At 51.9% G+C, this 18,375-nt stretch overlaps 5 protein-coding genes across 5 annotated transcripts; 3 read left to right on the forward strand and 2 right to left on the reverse strand.

The window, feature by feature from the left end:
- Nucleotides 1–375: 375 nt before the first annotated feature.
- Nucleotides 376–3,333, forward strand: pldA (uncharacterized protein; the record flags this gene model as incomplete). The annotated part of the gene is made up of 5 exons (XM_056626019.1): nt 376–436; nt 559–1,112; nt 1,186–2,529; nt 2,601–3,146; nt 3,319–3,333. 5 exons carry the CDS (start codon nt 376–378, stop codon nt 3,331–3,333), a joined length of 2,520 nt encoding a protein of 839 aa, XP_056494601.1.
- A 1,908-nt stretch (nt 3,334–5,241) lies between these two features.
- N7509_001383 (uncharacterized protein) lies at nt 5,242–5,585 on the forward strand (the record flags this gene model as incomplete). The annotated part of the gene is made up of 2 exons (XM_056626020.1): nt 5,242–5,364; nt 5,454–5,585. The coding sequence occupies 2 exons, from the start codon at nt 5,242–5,244 to the stop codon at nt 5,583–5,585; spliced, it is 255 nt and encodes an 84-aa protein (XP_056494602.1).
- Nucleotides 5,586–8,806: 3,221 nt separating this feature from the next.
- On the reverse strand, nt 8,807–10,543 carry N7509_001384 (ribose phosphate diphosphokinase subunit PRS1; the record flags this gene model as incomplete). Its single annotated transcript, XM_056626021.1, has 4 exons — nt 8,807–8,837; nt 8,890–9,926; nt 10,094–10,214; nt 10,275–10,543. The coding sequence occupies 4 exons, from the start codon at nt 10,541–10,543 to the stop codon at nt 8,807–8,809; spliced, it is 1,458 nt and encodes a 485-aa protein (XP_056494603.1).
- A 395-nt stretch (nt 10,544–10,938) lies between these two features.
- N7509_001385 (bifunctional precorrin-2 dehydrogenase/sirohydrochlorin ferrochelatase MET8) lies at nt 10,939–11,720 on the forward strand (the record flags this gene model as incomplete). Its single annotated transcript, XM_056626022.1, has 3 exons — nt 10,939–10,962; nt 10,998–11,030; nt 11,091–11,720. 3 exons carry the CDS (start codon nt 10,939–10,941, stop codon nt 11,718–11,720), a joined length of 687 nt encoding a protein of 228 aa, XP_056494604.1.
- Nucleotides 11,721–12,092: 372 nt separating this feature from the next.
- Nucleotides 12,093–18,369, reverse strand: N7509_001386 (Arf family guanine nucleotide exchange factor SEC7; the record flags this gene model as incomplete). The annotated part of the gene is made up of 5 exons (XM_056626023.1): nt 12,093–12,423; nt 12,501–13,780; nt 13,837–13,898; nt 13,973–16,087; nt 16,158–18,369. 5 exons carry the CDS (start codon nt 18,367–18,369, stop codon nt 12,093–12,095), a joined length of 6,000 nt encoding a protein of 1,999 aa, XP_056494605.1.
- Between the last annotated feature and the right edge of the window lie 6 nt (nt 18,370–18,375).

The following is an 18,375-nucleotide window of genomic DNA, read 5'->3' on the forward strand; positions in this document are numbered from 1 at the left end:
CAATCAATTGAGTGGAGATATGGATCCAGTATTATTTATTATTTATTATTTATTATTTCTATTCTACTCTACTCTTAAAATATTACTACTGTAGTGCTACCTGATATCAGCCAGTGTATACCAGTGCCACACGGTACAAGTGGACCCAACCACCTCGATTCCCTTTAATCTCCGATATCCAGGCACAATCCTCCGGGTCCGCGATGATCGCGATTTCAAAACTCTGCCAAGACGCCCCATAAGGCTGTGATGTCAGGGCTGATGCACCTGGTAGGGAGTAGTGTGAGACAACTGGCAATATAATACTACTTGCATCTGCTGGTGCTTCCCCTCTTCCCCACATCCCCTCCCCTCCACCTCTTCAAACTTTCCGACATGCACAAGTTCAAGGAAAAGGTCGAGAGTCGATTCGAGTCGATGGAGGAGTCTTTCAAAGGTGCATCCTGACCCACTGTTACTACTGCCACTGTTACTGCCTCTACCTCTGACACCACTGGCATACCAATATCACCCCACCTCCTCCTTACTCCCCTCTAACATCACCACAACTTGATCCAGACCACTCCCTCCACGACACCAAAGCCCAAGCTACCCACCTCAAACACAAAGTCGGCAAGTTCTTCAACATCATCAACCCCAATCACCGCCACGATGAAGCCCACGAACAAGCCACCGACCGCAAACGTTCCGCCATCGCCGAATCCCACCGCTTCGGCTCCTTCGCTCCCATCCACGACGGAAACCGCATCAAATGGTACGTCGACGCCCTCGACTACCTCTGGGCCGTCTCCGAGGCCCTGGAAAAGGCCACTGAGACCATCTACATCGCCGACTGGTGGCTCTCCCCGGAATTATTCCTCCGCCGCCCTCCAGTACAACACCAGGAATGGCGTCTCGACCATGTCCTCAAGCGTCGCGCCGAGGCTGGCGTGCAGATCTACGTGATCGTCTATAAAGAGGTCAATCAGGCTCTCACTTGTAACTCTGCACACACGAAGCATGCCTTGCGCAATCTCTGCCCTGAGGGTACCCCGGGTCATGGTAATATTCACGTCCTGCGACACCCGGATCATAACGTTTTCGAGAATGCCGCTGATATGACTCTCTACTGGGTAATTACCTCCCTTCACTATACACGCAAGTAACAGATTACTTTTGAACTCATGCTAACTCCCACCCACCCAGGCCCACCACGAGAAATTCATCGTCATCGACTACTCCGTCGCCTTCATCGGCGGAATCGACCTCTGCTTCGGCCGTTGGGATTCAAACCAGCACCCACTCGCCGACGTCCACCCAGCCGGTCTGCGCGACGACATCTTCCCCGGCCAAGACTTCAATAACAACCGTATCATGGATTTCCAAAGTGTGCAGGACTGGCAGAGCAACGAGCTTAGCAAAGCTGATTACGGTCGCATGCCGTGGCACGACGTCGCCATGGGTCTGGTCGGTGATTGTGTCTACGATATCGCCGAGCACTTCGTTTTGCGCTGGAACTTTATCAAGCGCGATAAATACAAGCGCAGTGATGATGTTGATTGGATGTTGATGGAAGGTCGGACCGGTGAAGATGAGGATATCATCGCCGTTCAACGTCCGAAATACCCCTGCGGTGAATATATTCAGCATCCGCTGTCTCCGCTCTCTACAAAGCCCCGTGGTCAGGTGGGTACGGTGCGGGCACAGATTGTTAGAAGTAGTGATGATTGGAGTAGTGGCATTTTGAACGAGCATAGTATTCAGAATGCTTATTGTGAGACTATTCGCAATGCCCAGCATTTGGTTTACATTGAGAACCAGTTCTTCATCACGGCTACCGGTGAAGAGCAGCATCCGATTTACAATCAGATTGGCCGCGCTATTGTCGATGCTTGCGTTCGTGCGGGCAAGGAGGGCCGCAAGTTCCGTGTCGTCATTGTTATTCCTGCTATCCCGGGCTTTGCGGGTGACCTGCGTGACAATGCGGCGACGGGGACGAGGGCGATCATGGATTATCAGTATAAGTCTATCTGTCGTGGGGAGAACTCCATCATGGGACAGATTAAGAAGGCCGGTGTTGATCCTACTCAGCAAATCTTCGTCTTTGCTCTGCGTGCTTATGACCGTATCAACAAGACCCCCGCCCTGATCGATCTGGAGAACAAGGCCGACGTGACTTACCAAGATATCCAGCGCGGTATCGCCGAGTCGATCATGAGTGAGAGTGTGCACCCGTCTGTCGGCAACGACGGCGACAAAAACGAGAAGAGCTACGATGATGATGCCAAGGCCAAGGAAGAGAAAGTGCGGAAGCTCGAGGCTTTCGAGCAGCAGGTTGAACAAACCAAGGCGAATGAAGGCGATGCTAGTCGCGACTCCGTGGCTCATTGCACCATGCTGAATGGTGGCAAGATGTCCGAGGAGTACTGGGAGGGCGATCCGGAAGCTGAGAAGGACAATATTGTTCAGGAGGAGCTGTATGTGCACGGTAAGGTGTGCATTGTCGATGACCGAATTGTCATCTGTGGCAGTGCCAATATCAATGATCGGGTATGTTCTTTCTTCAGCTGGATACAGCTACCGCGATCCCTGCCGCTGCTTTACTAACCTTTATCAAATAGTCTCAACTCGGCTCCCACGACAGCGAACTAGCCATCGTCATGGAAGACCAAGAGTTCATCGACAGCCAGATGGACGGAAAGCCCTACAAGGCAGCTAGACACGCTGCGACGCTTCGCCGCCACCTCTGGCGCGAACATCTGGGACTCCTCTCCGCGCAAGACTACGACGCCAGCCAGGCGCCCAACGCGCGCAGCCCCGACGTCTGCCTTAACGAGGACGAAACGGGGCCTGAGGATGCGTTCGTGATGGATCCGCTTGGCGACGAGGTCTGGAACACCTGGACGGAGCAGGCTAGCGTCAACACCGAGACGTATCGGATGCTATTCCGCGCTGACCCCGATGACCATATCAAGACCTTCGATGACTACGATGCTTTTGTCCCGCGTGGGGCGAGACAGGGCCATTTGTTCGATCCGTATATGCCGGCTGCTGAGGTGAGGAAGAAGTTGGATCGGATTAAGGGTCATTTGGTTTGGTTGCCGTTGGATTTCTTGTGTGATGCTGAGATGGCGGAGCCTGGGCTGGCTGTTAATCAGATTACGGAGGTGAGTTGGTGCGAGTGATTGTGGTTGCGATCGCGATCGCGATCGCGATGACATTTGCAATTGCAAATATTCCCCTCAAAACAACACAACACAACACAATACAACCCACCCCACTCCTTCGCTTGTGGGGTGGGGTGGTGGGTGGACTGAATGGTGCTAACAAGTTCGGCAGAGCATCTACACATAGCGAAGCGAACAAATCCGAGATTCAGAGCGATCGGCACGGCGATCGAATTGAATTGAATCGATCCTCGGTGAATATTGGCTGGGATGTTAACTTACCAGTACTGTTGTTCAGTTATACCAGAGGCCGGTTTAGTCTAGTCCCCAGTGTGGTGACCGGGAACTAGGGAACTAGGAGTATGTACGTGGAGGTGGTTAACCAGCTTCCGAATTTGTATCTAGCTTCCTCATTTCTTCTTCTTTTCTTTTTTTATGCTCCCGATCTGATCGTGTTCCTTTGTCTCTGGAGTAGATCTCGCATCTTGTGGAAGAACCTACACCATGGCGCCACTACCCTACAGTAGATTAGGAGTACAGTGCATATGTACCGGGGGTATCCGACTAGGCCGATCCCTCGCTCAGCCTCAATGATTTTTTCTTTTTCCTTTTTTTTTTTTTTTCTTCTTCCTTCTGTTATGACTAACTTCGCGCTACTGTAGCTAGGAGTCCCAGCAATTTTACTCCCCAGGACACTCGGGACAGGAGTATCTCCACTCCACTCACCGCTGGTCCTTGCGTGGTGGAGCCAGAATAGAGTTAGCGGATCCAAGCCCCTGGAAATCCTTATTACCGTGGAATTGGGATTGGGATTGGCAGTGGCAATGGTACGAAGCAGTAGTGGTAGTGATAGGTAAAAGGTAAAAGGTACCTTGGTAAAAGTTACTCGTATCATTATAGGGTAGGGATATGCATCCCGGCTATGTTTCATTGGGGGCATATTTGCCCAACCGTTTTTATTATTTGATACTGCCATTATTGGCCCTCTGCCTCGCTACAACATACTCGTACACTGTTCCTTCAGGGCTTATCCCCCGGCCTCCCCCCGGCCTCCCCCCTATCCCATCCACCCGATGTATCATTCCTTTCGTATTGTGGTTGCCGCCGGACAACTGTTCCGGCCTCCCCAATTGGAGTGGCGCTTGCGTTGTCTTGGCGAGCGAGGGTTCCCCTGTCTAAGAGAAAGAAAGTAAGAGGACAGTGCAGTGCAGTGCAGTGTGATGCGGCGCAGTCCATTTTAGTCCACTGGCAGTCATGGAATGTAGTGAAGGAAGGGAAACAATGGCATTCTGTTGTACAAGGAGTTCCCTGCACCAAGCTGCAGATTTGGAATATTTGTATGTATCTACATCCACATCCACATTTACATTTGCATTATTTGGGATTGTTGTGGCAGTTGGACTCGGGGTTATGATTGGTTGTAGCATTTCTGGTGGTGTGGTGTGAACAGATCTACCTGACTGGATTACTGGATCACTGGCGGAAAGCTGAAACGAAATGAAACGAAGTAGAATAAAATCAAGGATAATTAATATTGATCTGAACTTTTATCTGAATTGAAATGAATCGACCCGAAGCGAAGCGAACCAACTTTGTTCAATGCCCTAGCGAAAACCCAGCCCAGTTGGATTCGATCTAAAACCCGACACCGACAGAACAGAACAGAAAATAAAACAAATCCCTGATGGGAGTAACTCCGTCCAATGCAAACACACAAACACTTTTAACTCTGATCGACTCCGATGCGAACTTGAACGCAGAATTCTAAATCATGGCGCTAGACGCAGACGCGAGGAAATGAATGATGGGATGGGTGGATGAGGTGGCTGGATGGAAGTGGTAGTGGATGGATGAGATAAGATGGCGTAGCTGCGCAGGGCAATCCGAGTCGCTGCGAGGGTGCATAGTGGGTATTATGCCGGTACATACATATACCCTTGCTGGAGTGGAGGCCAGTGCGTCTATTGAGGTTCGTTAGTCACCGCACAGAGAAAGCCGCGGAGAGAGAGGGAAGGGAAGGGAAAGGTATGCTTACAGCTATGCTGCTGCTGCTAGTAGACTAGGCTTTCGCATTGTGGCAGGCGTTGCAGCGACAATGGCCACAGATCTTGCACCGCCAGATAGCAACGAAGGGGCCCGAGTTGCAGTCGGAGCAGCGCCAGGTCAAGATGTTGCCATTGGTGGCTTGCACAATGGCGAAGACATGGCCGGAGCACTGGTTTGCCATGATCAATACTAGTATAGTATGATTTTTGACTTCGGGAGTTGTAGTGTAGTGTAGTATAGTAGTTTAACTGATTATGTTAGCCCGGCTCGCTGGTTCGAAAGTCCCGAGAGGCTGTCACCTACCGAACTAGGAGAACGATCACGGCCCGAGGAGTGGACGGCGCAGATCCGGAGAAGAATACCAAGAGCTGGGTTCGGAAGTGGAAGGGATAGTATAAGAACAAGTTCAAGTATCACGGTAGGAGGTTGGTGAGAATGTGAAGGTGATCGCGACGTTGATGGTAATTGTAATGGTAGGGAAGGAGGGATGAAGTTGAAAGAGGAAGTCCGCCAGACATTATATACCCATCAACATTGACATCGACGCTATATATCGATCGAATCGATGCCAGAACTAGACCGACCAGACCAGATACCTCTCAACAGAACAGACAATCGCTGCAAAATGCCGATGACGCACCTACCCGACTGTTCAGGGAGTGCAGAGTGCAGAGAAGTGCAGGACAGGGAAGGGTGAAGGAAAAAGGAAAGAGAAAAGAAAAGAAAAGAAAAGAAAAGAAAAGAAAAGAAAAGGAGATGGAATGCGATGCGATGCGATGGGTTGGGATAGGATGATGCAAGAAAATGGAAAATAAAATAGAAATAAAAATAAAAAGAATAGAGTTGTACTGTAGGAGGTTGAATAAAGACAAGGGTCAAGAAGGGGAGCTGTCTATTGTACGATCTACGCATCTCGCATGGCAATTTACGCGAAGGCGATCCCAGGTAGTTTGCGCAGGAAGATCGCGATCGCAGACATCGGGGCATTACAATTGGGTACTGTCGATTTCCTCAGGACAGGTACTTGTCTGAATTCGGGGGGAAAGTCGCTAGGGGAAGTAAATTTGAAATTGAATTTCCATTTTGTGCGATCGTCTGGTAGACTCGTGTTTGCAAAAGAACGAAAGACGGGGCAGACGCGGCCCAGCGGACAGGTTCGACAGGAGTGTTAAGTGGATCTGTAGTGGGGGGGGACAGTCGACAGGTCGAGAATAGAAGTTATGAGCTACGCAATTAGGAAGAAACTAAAAACAAACTAAAAAACAAACAATTACGGAGACCATTGGGTTGGGGAATGTATTTTATTGACCGGGGGTGTCCGTTCGCGGGTTCTAACTCCCACTTAGGGCTTGGATTGTCAGTGCTGGCAATAAATACTTGTGGTAGGAGACACAATTTGGCGAACTGCTGCTCCCTCCTGGGAATATCCCAGATAAGCGTCGATCGATCGCGGGCATATGCATCCCAGCAGACCGGGTTGGGACCCGATTCCCTTCAGAGAAACTTCCTTAGTGCGAAAACTAGAAACTAGGGGCTTTGGGAAAGGTACGTACTTTGGACAATGGTAGGTACCTTGGTACTTTGGCTCGCGATAGATCAACTGCTCCACATGGTTTGGCTTTACTTCCTCGGATTAATGTCTTAGTGTGAGGTACGGGGCACGGAGTCACGGAATACGGAGCGTACTTATCTATTATTCTATTTTAGAGACATCTGCATCCCTGTCGATCGGAAGTGCCGACTTGGCGAGGCGTTAGAGAGTAAATGTTACATGTATACTTCTTCGGTACTTCGTGAGGTACCTTTTTGAGGTCTAGCCACGAGAGAATGGACTAGAACAGAGCTGGAGCTGGAACCTGAACTTGGACCACTTAGACCATTTAGAATATTATTTAAATCAACTTCAAGTACCATACCTACAAGTACTACCACTACATACATCCGATTGGCCGAGAGAATTTGAATTGTTTCTTCTCCAGACTCCACCTCCCCTCCCCACCCGGTTCCCTCCATCACATCCACGGCCCTTTTCTGGCTTGTGACTGGCCTAGCCGAGCACACTTAGGCCACGGTAGCAGATCCAGGTCGAGGTCGAGATCGAGGCACTGCGGCTTGGCAGAACAAGGCCACCTACCTGCTGCCATTTGCGATGATGACTGCGATCATGATGCAATGACCGTTTTCGCCTCCGGTGTAACGGGATGCATACTACATACATAGTTGGGATCTACGCAAACTTAATATATTTACAATATATTGTTTGTACCCTACGTACTATACAAACATGTACTAGTAGACCCGTCGCACCGAAGTCGTCGAAGTAAAGAAGCGGTATGCTAAAACAGGGTTGGAACTGGGACACCCGCTCCGACGTCGTACAAACGACGTCGCACAATGCATTCCGAGATAAGAAGACAAGTAAAAACAAAAAACAAAAAGTTAAAAATTAATTCCCTTTATTTGAAGAACCCGGGTACCTACGAGAATCTCCCGACAACCGGTATACCTAGAACCCCGGCGCATTTGAAACCGGTCCAGCCACCCATTCGAGCCGCTCAGCGAAGAACCAATACATTTGACCCGTCGTGCTTTCGATATCCGTGTGAAACAGACCGCTATTGTATATCGGGATTGATCGCGTGCGCTGAGATGGGCGAGATCGGAGGCAAACCATGTCAAACTGCTGATGATATCCACCTCACCTCACCTCATCTCAGCTAGGGTTGTGGCCAGATGGCTTCTTCAGCTGTCCGCGCAGCTCTGCAACTCTACTCTGCAGAATTGAATCCACTGATGTCAGACCGCAAGAACTACCGTGAACTTCCCTCTGACTGCTGGACGGCGGGCCGCAGCCTTTTGACGGGCATGATGTCAAACATGAGCTCACCGTTGTACCGCATTGGGTCATGCTGATGGGCTTGTGCTTGTTATGGCTTGTTGACCATGATCATAGGGTCGTAGGGAGGCGTGATATCGGGATCACACGGGAGGTACGGAGGTCAATTGATGGGAGTGAAGAAAATGCGGTGGAAGGAATTGCCACTGAATTGATAAATCGACTAGTTTGCTAGCAATCACTACGAAGACCCGACCAAGTCCAAGTTCAGCTCAGTTGAGGTCGGGTCAAGTCTTCCCAACCATTCATTCCAGTCGAGACTTGAGACTGAGACTGGTAGACGGGATGTTCGAGATGTTCTCTTGCACCGATTCCACGGCCAAAGGCATGGGACGAACCCACAGAAGCCGGTGCCTTCATAACTCGTCGAGTCGGTCGCCCGCCAGCTCCTAGGAAATACCAAGGTAGATCCCAAAAACTGGAAGACGGGCCGACTCGGTATTTTTTTCTGCCAACGCTCCGTTAAGAATACCTCGTGGGTCACGAGATACTCCTGCAGAACCCAGAGTGGACTGCATCGTTGGTGAGGGGAGGGGGATGGGGAGGGAAAAGAGGAAGATAAATAAAATGGAAAGGGAAAAAAAGGAGGAAGAAAAAAGCTACAATGTAGAAGGATTTAACGTCTTCATAGGTATCATATCATGTAGAAAATGCAGATATCGGAGTCTGCCAACGCCGCCCATGGGATATTCGTCACAGCCATCATCAACACATCTCATCAGTCGTTAAGGTGGAAGAGAGCCGAGACACTAGAAAATCAGTCAGAATGGTTCACTGCCACATGTGAAACGAGGTACTCACCTTTCACCATAGTGGTGTCGTCGGATACTCTCCGCAAGGAGGGTCGACACATCGATAACAATCAACTTCTTCGACCGGCGGACCAACGCCGGCGAGATCGGGAAGGTATTTGTAACGACGATATGGTCGATGGAGGGACACGCCTCCATCTGGTCGATCGATTCCGCCGTGAATAGGCCGTGGGTGGCAATGCAGTAAACCTTGCTGGCACCACCGCGCTTCACGACTGTCTCAGCGGCAGCGATCCACGAGCCGCTCTTGTCGATCATGTCATCCACAATGAAGACTGGGCGGTCACGAACCTCACCAACCAGGGTGATGGTTCGCTCGTGGTCGGCTCCGGGAACACTGGCTTCATCGTCCGACTCGGCGGCATCGAAGGAGCCACCAAGAGCGTGATCGGGGTGGACCGAGGAGGAACTATTGGAGATCATGGAGCTAACCATGGCATCTGGAACGACCTCGGTATCCACGTTACCGCTAGGAGTGGCGCCGGGGGTGGTCCCCCCGGACTGGGACTCCGACCCAGGGCGATAATCATCGTCGACGAGCTGGCCTTGTACCAGGCGACCGGTGATAACATCACGCACTCGCACATCGGTGTAATCGTGTGCAGCCTCTAACTCGGATGGTCTCCGAGCCGCTGAGGGTGTCTCTGGGCGCAGTAGCGTGGAGGGAGAAGTAAAGACGTCAGTCTCTTCGGGAATCGGTGGGGTGGCCTGTGCACTGTGCAGATGCAGGTCAAACTGTTGCTGATCGCGGGGGAGCCGATCATCCTCGACCGCATCAAAGAAGACGGTGCTATCCGACATGGTATTGACGGGAACCTTGGGCCGCCTGCGGTCGGTGGTCACAATACCAAAATTGAGCTTGAGGGTGTCGGCCAGCGAGGTAACGCGTTTGGTGCCACCGGCGTTCTTGCTGACGACGACGGCATCGCGCCAGCCGGCCACGTTCATGCGAATCCAGCGGGCGATGAAAGGTTCCGCAAAGAGGTTGTCGACGGGCTTTCCGAAGAAACCTTGCATCTGGGATGCCTGTAGGCAAAGGAGAAAAACACCGGTCAACGATGAGTTCAAAAATGCAAAAATTGCAAAAATCCAACAAAATCACTCAATTCACTCCATTGACCCCATCACATCACTTCATCCAATCGGGGAAAAGCAGGTAAAGCAGGTAACGAGGAACGGGGACGTAGACGTACGTGCAGGTCCATGGTGATGACATGGTCGACGCCGGCGATGGAGAGCAAGTTGGCCAACATGCGAGCGGTGATGGCACCGCGGTGGCTCTTCTTCTTGGATTGACGGGAGTAAAGGAAGTATCTCATCATGGGGTCAGCACATCATACAGGGAGACAAGACATGATGGAAGACAGAGCATACGGCATGACCGCAGTGATCGACTTTGCGGAACCACCCTTGCAAGCGGAGATCATGATGAGAAGCTCCATGACGCTGTCATTGATCTTGCAACTGCCACTCTGAACGATATAAACATCCTGGTTCCGGACGGAGGTGCCGATATTGACGCTGGTCTCGCCATTGGCAAATTTGCCCAGATCGGCTTTGGCGGGGGAAGTACCCAGGCGCTCACAGATAGTATCTGCGAGGCCTGGATGCGACGTGCCGGAGAAGATTTGCACGCCGCGCATCTCGAAAGATGGTTGGAGGGAGGGAGAGGAGAGGAGGAGGGGAGAAAAGAAAGAAGAGTTTGGGGGAAGAAGAAGAAAGAGAAGAGAAGAGGAGAAGGCGGAGGAAGAAAAAGAAAAGAAAAGAAAAAAAAGCAGGTGCCACAAAGTGCTCAAGAGGCAGGTGCGCCCCGCCGTAGCCCCACGTTCGTTCCTTCCCTCGCAGCAATCATCAATCGCACCTTCCTCAGTAGCCCCAGCCAGATACAGTCGCGCCTTCCTCAGATTCAATTCAATTCAATCTGCCCCTTCCTTCCTCTCTGCTCCTCTTCAACTACACCTCTACACCTCTACCTCTCTCCCTCCTTCTACTTCTATCTCTACTTCTACTCCTACTTCTACCTCCCCTCTATCTCTCCATGTCCTTCCCCCCCCAGTCCAAGGCGGCGGCTCACTGATCGTCGCTTGGCAAATCAAGTCCAAGCATGTACTAGTCGTCGGCGGCGGCGAGGTAAGCTACCTACCCTATATACACCCTGATATAGAATACCACTAACACAAATATCTTCAGGTCGCAGCAGGCCGAATCCTCCACGCCCTCAACGCCGACGCAAGAGTAACAGTCGTCAGTCCAACCTCCGGTCTAAACCCAGAAGTATCCTACCGCATCGCCGAAAACCAAGTCACCCACATCGATCGCACCTTTGAACCATCCGACCTCGACAATGCCGACATGGTCCTCTGCGCAATTGATGATCCCGAAGCCTCAACCCAAGTTTGGAAACTGTGCAAGGAGCGGCGCATTCCTGCTAATATCGCCGACGTGCCTCCCGAATGTGACTTTTATTTTGGCAGTATTCATCGCGATGGGCCGCTTCAGGTTATGGTTAGTACGAATGGGAATGGGCCGAGATTGGCGGCGATTGTGAGGAGGAAAATTGCCGATGCCTTGCCGGAGAATATGGGGGCGGCCATTGAGAACGTGGGCTCGCTGAGGAAGATGTTGAGGGCTGTGGCGCCGGATGCGAAGGAGGGGGCCAAGAGGATGAAGTGGATGTCTGCCGTTTGTGAGGAGTGGGAGCTGGATGATTTGGTGAAGATGACGGAGGAGGATATGGTGGCATTGTTGACGCATTATGCCGCGGGGGATGTGCCGCCTTTGGAACAGGTGCGCTTGGAGAGGATGAAAATTAATGAATAGATTAATGATGAAGAGATGAATAGAATACATAGTATAGAATGGAACAGTGATACCCGAATGAATATGGTGCATACAATTCCTCCACATGGATCATATTACCACAACTACTAGCAGTACATCTCTTGGAGGCTGAACGTAGACTGATTCTTATCAATACAGCTATGCATCTCTATTGAACCAAATAGATGCTAATCAATGGAGACTTCACATACACTCAAACGCCAGAATCACCCGTAAATCACAATGCCGGGCGAAAGGTAGTATATCGCAGAAAAAAAAAACAAGGACAGACAAAAAGGAACAGAATAAACGAAACAAAAGGTAGAAGACATTGGTCAATGCTAGAGTGTAGCCAGTCCACTAGTGGCCAACTCATTGAGATTCCCGACGCATCTTTTGTGACACCGAACTCCGCGGACTGATCGGCGCATCTAGCGGGTTCGGCGGCGCAACTCCGAGTCGGACCTCGCCGATTCGCCGTAACAACCCTTGGAGGGAAACGCGAATCTCCGGGCTCAGATCCCGACTCAGGAGCTCCACCGCGATTGGGTAGAACGTTTCAATGTACTTGTCGAAGTCCTCCTGCGGGAAACTGTGGTACCCGTCGATCACATCGACGACAACTGGTCGCCAGGCAATGATGTTGCGGTTTTGGGTCTCTTCATCCAGGCGGACGAAGCTGCGGATAATATCGGCGCAGAGCCTGTCAAAATATTAGTACATGATTGGGAAAAGGGAAGAATGTGCTATTGCCGGTGGTAGGTGATGGGGAAAACTCACGGGATTAGCGCAGCCTCGGTCTCCGCGCGACTGCTTTGGCGTTCTGCTCGCTCATCGTGATACATCCGGAAGAGAATATGCACGTAGGTCGCGGCACTACCGCTCTCCTGCTTCAACAAATTCGGTGGCTGCTTCATGAAGCCTTGACGCCAGAGTTGCATGCGTAGGTCCTTATCCTCGTTGAACTTCTTGGCAAATTGGTAACTCTTCTTTAGCAAGCCCATCAGTCGAAGTAGCTCCGGGCTTGGGATCTGTGCGTAGACCGTATCGTTGGAGAACAGCTCGTGCACCGTTTCGATCATCAGTAGTTGCAGAACGCAGTTGGTGATGATCCGGTTGAAGAAGCGCCGACGCGCCGCCGTTACAGAAGCGGGCTGTTGCGAAGAATCAGTTGCGGGACGGTAGTCTTCGAGTTCGGCGCGGGCTTCGCTTTGGACAGGGGGATCGCCGGTTTCTTGGAGAGATGCCGTGCTCTGCGATCCATTGGGCTGCATGGCATCGGGCAGGTCCTCTGAAGGCGCCGAGGCATCGGATGTTTGGTTGGTGAGGTCCCCATTGATGCTAGATGTTTCGGTGATCTTCGACATGGAGGCTGCGGCAGTGAACAAATCATACGCCGTGGTCTTGCTGAATAGCTCAACAAACGCCCCGACGATTTGAGACCAGTGCTCCTCGCGGAACTTGGCCACATTCTGCAGAATCAGCTGCTGCAAGCAGTTACTGCCGATGCGCGCGATCGTGTCGTTCTCCTGGCAGATGCACAGGGTCAACAACTCGAGGAATCGACTCAGCATGTACTCCAGTGCATCAAAGTAGTGCGTGAAGAGAGTGATCATGTTCCGCAGGGCCTGGATCATGGTGGTAGACAGCCAGACTGAAAGATCCTCATGATTGGGAACCTTGGACATTTCTGACTTGGATTGCAGGACCACAAAGATCGGGCAGAGAAGCTGGCGCCATAGAACATCCCAGAAGTCGCGTGGGAAATCTCCGCCGTGGCGGATCAGCGTATCAAAGAGGTAGGTCAAGGCCCGGGATCGGACCTCGAGATCATCACCAGTCATCAGCACATCCTGGAATGCAATCAGGATGGGATACCAGAATTGCTCCTCCTTCGACTGGCGGGTGAGTTGCTTGGCAAGGTTGGTACCCTCCTCCTGAAAGTTCCGGGCATCATCGCCACGGTGCGAGAGCGGACACTCTGGAGTTCGCAGCATCTTGGTGACAGTCGACTTAAGTGTTTCAATGGCTTGCAGCGACTTTTTCTGGAACTTGGAGTTCTTGGAAAATTCGGTCAAGCACACAATGAGATCGGGAACGCGCCCTGGGTGATTACAATTCCGAAGCGGGTATTATAGATTTGGGTGACATGGTCGAAGGCCATGTTCACAATTCCCTCTATGCGGTTGTTAGCAATTGCGCCCTACAAAGAAAAAAAAAAATTGAAGCGAGGGTACAAAAAAGGGACATACCATAAGGTTCTCTAGCTGCCACGGTGAAAACACCAAACATGGTCTTCCATCCAGAGCGGATGTTGTCGCCACGGGCCTGGATCATCTGAATCAAGCACCGCAGAATCATATCCTTGACAGCAGCAGTGGTACTGTTTGCCATGACATGCTCAAACGGCTTCAAAAAGTCCTTCTGGAACTTGAAACCGGGCAACTCGCCAATCTCCATAAAACGCATCGACAATTGTCGCAGTGAGTCCAAAGCGAAGAACACAACAGTTGTGTTAGAATGACAGCCAACTTGATTAAAGTGCTGACCCAGCACCTCCCAGATCTTGGACCATTCAATCCTAACACGAGTCATGTTGTAGTAACTGATCTCGACCAACTTCTGCAAACTGTATGTCCGGGGGGAGTCGCTGTGTCCGGAAGACTGGATCTCTTGCCAGCTCACCTCGCTCAGAGCACGGACAAAGTCGATAATTGCCTCATGGGATAAGTTTGCGGTATTGGTGAAGATACGATCCACGCCGCGAACCATGTCCGCTGATCGGCTCTCCTGGGCAATTTCCATGCGGAAAGCTGTAGGCCCACCAACAGAGCGCGGACGAGGTCGGCGTGTGCTCTGCATAGACTTGCGAGAGGCGGAATCAGAGGTTGGAGCCCGTGAAACATCAGGCAGTGAGCCCTCATCGACACCATCGCTCAACAATTGCAAACGATCCAGCTGACTGACGCAGGTAAGAATCTCGCGCCATGAGCTGCGGAGGTGATTGCCCTCGGTGTAGGCGACGTCAAGGAGTGCCTTCAAGGCTTCGACATTCTTGGCCATCATCTCGCGAACATTTCCAAGGTTGGTGAATTTGGCCAGAGCCGTGACGAACGCTACCCGCGGGGTTTCCAGATCAAAAGCACAACTGATCCTGATAGCCAGCTTCAGGCCCTCCATGCAAAGACGAATTACTTCGATGTTTTGGGTATCTTGCATCGGGGCCGAAAGACCAGACAAAAAGGACATCCAGGTAACATTGAACATTGAGCCAACGTGGCGTTCTGATGTGGCAGGAATGAAACGGGAGAGTGCATCCTTGACAGCAGTCTTGCGCTGAGCCCGGATGAGAGAGCGATACAGTTGCTCCGTCTTGTTGGCCATTTCCTCGGAAGCCTGTGCATACTTCTCGCCCTGGATATCTCGTCCTACGGTGGCAAACACCTGACCTGCACGAGTGGCTAGACCAGCAGGGGCGGTGGTTTGTATACCGACATTGGCCGCATGTTCTCGTTCTGTGTCGAGGACAATCTCGTTACTGGCAATCTCGTCGTAGATTCCAATAAGGTATTCGGGCTGCAAATCTTGGTTGTCATCAATGCCTCGGTTGTTCTTGATGAAGTCCTCCTTGCTCATCCGCGGGCCCTTCATCTTCGAACTATGCAGATCCGTGTTCAGCAAGATCACGGAGTACGATAGCACATATGCGGTATCGGCATTGGCGAATGAATTAGGGTTTTGGGTGGTATAGCGCTCAGCGAATTTCAACATGAAACGATCGATCTTTTGAGCTTCGCCAGGGAGACGGAAGTGTTGCAGGAATCCTCGTAGAGAGTCGACAAAGCGGCGCTTAGTGAATTCCATCTGGTCAACAAACGCATGCATGATGGCGATATTTTCGGCATCACCTTCACCGAGGTACTCTCCCAGCATGGCTTTATCGAGACGGTCATTGCGCAGCAGGAAAGTAGCAATGTCCTCCGGCGAATCCGAGCGAATGAAACCCTCCGAGAGCATCAGCTTGATTCCGCGCTTGGCTTTGAAGTTGAATTGCTTAATAGCGTTCATCATGGCAATCTTACGCTGCTTCACCTTTTCGATCTGGTTAGGATCGTCCTCGGGCAAGGGGGTAGACCGTCCGGTGCCCGGTTCGACCGTCTCTGGACGCGGAGAAAAGAGGACATTGGTATCCAGAGATTCACGAGAGTTGTCCATAGACTTGGAGGGCGCTGCTGTCTGTGGGCTTTGTTCTTCCGGACGCTGAGCGGCCCAGTTATCCAGGGAGCGTAGCATCTCCACAAGACCCTCCAGGGCTTGGTGCTTTAGGACATAATCGGATGGGATGGTGGGAATAGGGGGGTTGAGGGCTCGGCATGATGTTTGCCGAAGTAAGAGATGGAGGTAAAGTTCCCCGCTGGTGCCATTCTACTCCAACACTAGACATCTTGACGTGGTGATCCTGGAAAGCCTGCTGTTGTGGGGCCGAGGTGACAACCGGCACGCTGCAGTATCGGGATAGCTGCTCGACAAGGTTCTGGAAGATGTTCTCGAGAGCGGTACGGTCACAATCGTAGTTTAGATAGATCTCGACAAGGGCTCGGGCATCACTTCCAAGTCGTTCTAAGATTTCCATGAAGTATTGCTTTTGGAAAGCTGGAGCGGCCTTCCTTTCCAGAATGGCCAAGTAGATCTCCTTCAGAAACACTTCTAGCTCCTTTTTCATCATGACTCGCATGTGCTTGATCATCAACCAGAAAATCTCACAGCAGACCTTGAAGACGTGGGGTACCGAGCTGGCACCGTTACGACTCAGGCTCAGGCAGAGATGAGGGCGAACCGCCTGGAGTAGAGTCATGGCATCTGGGTTAGTCGAGCTGTTCTTGATGGCTGCGAGGGGAGAAGTGAAGGTGTTGGTGTGGTTGTTGATGAGATAGTGGACGAGGTGCAAAGAGAGTAGCTTAGACCGCATGTTTTGTGACTTGATGTCTTGTTGCTGATCGTGGCTCAGAACCTTGTGGCTCAGCTTGCACAAAGCACGGAAGACCAGGAATGCGTCCTTGACGTAAATCTCATCCACCTCATCCTCGGCGGAGCTATCGTCGTCCCTCTCTTCAGGAATTCCGGACAACGAGCGAGTGTTGGAACGCTTGGCCCGTGTGACCATTGTCGGCGCATTGTCATTGACCGAGGTGACTTCCTTGGGCGACTCGAAGCTCTGCAGGGTGAGCTTCTCGCCGGGCTCCTTGGTGACTGGTTGATCTGTGACCGACTGGTCTGCCACGGAGACAGACACAGATGCGGTTTCGGACAATTGGCCCTGGTCGCTCGCCGGCGCGTCCAGGCTGTTGGAGGCAGTCTTCTCGACCTCGCGGGTCCGTAGTTCCTTCAGGTCGAGGCGGATGCGAACACGGTCGAACACGGTACTGACCATCTGAGTCAGCGAACCTTGAGCGATCTGCTGGTTCTGTGTGGATTTGGAGTAGATGAAAATGTTATATATTTGGCGGACGGCTTTGAGGAGACCAGCTCCGTGAACCACGATCTTGTCGTTCAGTACCGCCGCCAGGAGTGATTTGATGATCTGTTGCTGGATCTCATTTGGAGTGGCCTCGTTCTCAAAGCAATCGCAGATCGCATCGATGGCGCGCTCGATCAGGGGAGGTTGTTCCGGGGTGGACTCGTTTTCGGACTCGGCGGAGGGGAAGGCGAAATAGGAGTAGGTGATCAGCTTGCCGATACAGTCGAGTGCGGTGACCTGCAAGGGGACACTGAGGGTCTTGCTAGCCATGTGCAATGGACGGAAGATCAGTTCCGGGTCAATTGGTTGCTGGCCTTCCTGCCTGACATTGGCCAGGGCCACCTGCACGGCGTCCTCGAGCTCCTTGCTCTTCCGAGCCTCCCGCGAGGCACCAATGGCATCCAGGGCTGTGATAATGAAGACGGCCGAGCTGACAGTGCCACCTTTGGAGGTCATGAAGGTATGTGTGGTCGAGCGAGAGTCCGATCGCAATCGAGTTTCCACGGGGGGCGCGTTGTCTTCGGGGACGGGTTCTTGAATTTCTGGCATTGGCTCCGTCTTGAGCTCGGGGAAGTTGGTGGATTCGGTGGCATCGGGGGCATCTTCAGTATCCTTGGGGGGTACGTCTGGTTTGTCTTGATCGTCATTGTCTTGTTCCTGTTGCTCGATCTGGACCTGCTCCTCCACAACGTTGGTGCCTGAATGGTCGTCATCACCATTCTTTTGTTTGTTTTCCTCCTCCGGGTGGTCCTGAAAGGATTCGAGGGGTTCTTGAGGTTGATTGGATTCCTCGATGGGGTTGGATAACTGGGTCTCATCCGGTGAAGTCGGATTGTCGTCCGTTACCCCGGGGGTCATTTGAGGCTCGGTGTTGCTCTCCACTGGGGTCTTCTCATCGGGGGAGTCGGAGGTGTGAGGGAGATTAATTTGAGTGTTTGGCTCGGAGCCGGGGTCGACGTCCGCCATGGTCGCGGGCGGGGTGAATTGACTCAGAACATGCGAAGGCAAGGAGAGGTCAGAGGGGGTTGTGGGGGGGAGAAGTGGTGGAAGTAGCGTACAACGTGGAATTACTTTGGGGCATCCCGAAGCATCGCCGATGTATGCGGTATCTGTCCTGATGTAAGCGGTCATGTGACA

Source organism: Penicillium cosmopolitanum (assembly GCF_028827165.1).
Source record: "Penicillium cosmopolitanum strain IBT 29677 chromosome Unknown utg000003l:1.0-3747932.0:1.0-3751027.0, whole genome shotgun sequence".
Classification (NCBI taxonomy): domain Eukaryota; kingdom Fungi; phylum Ascomycota; class Eurotiomycetes; order Eurotiales; family Aspergillaceae; genus Penicillium; species Penicillium cosmopolitanum.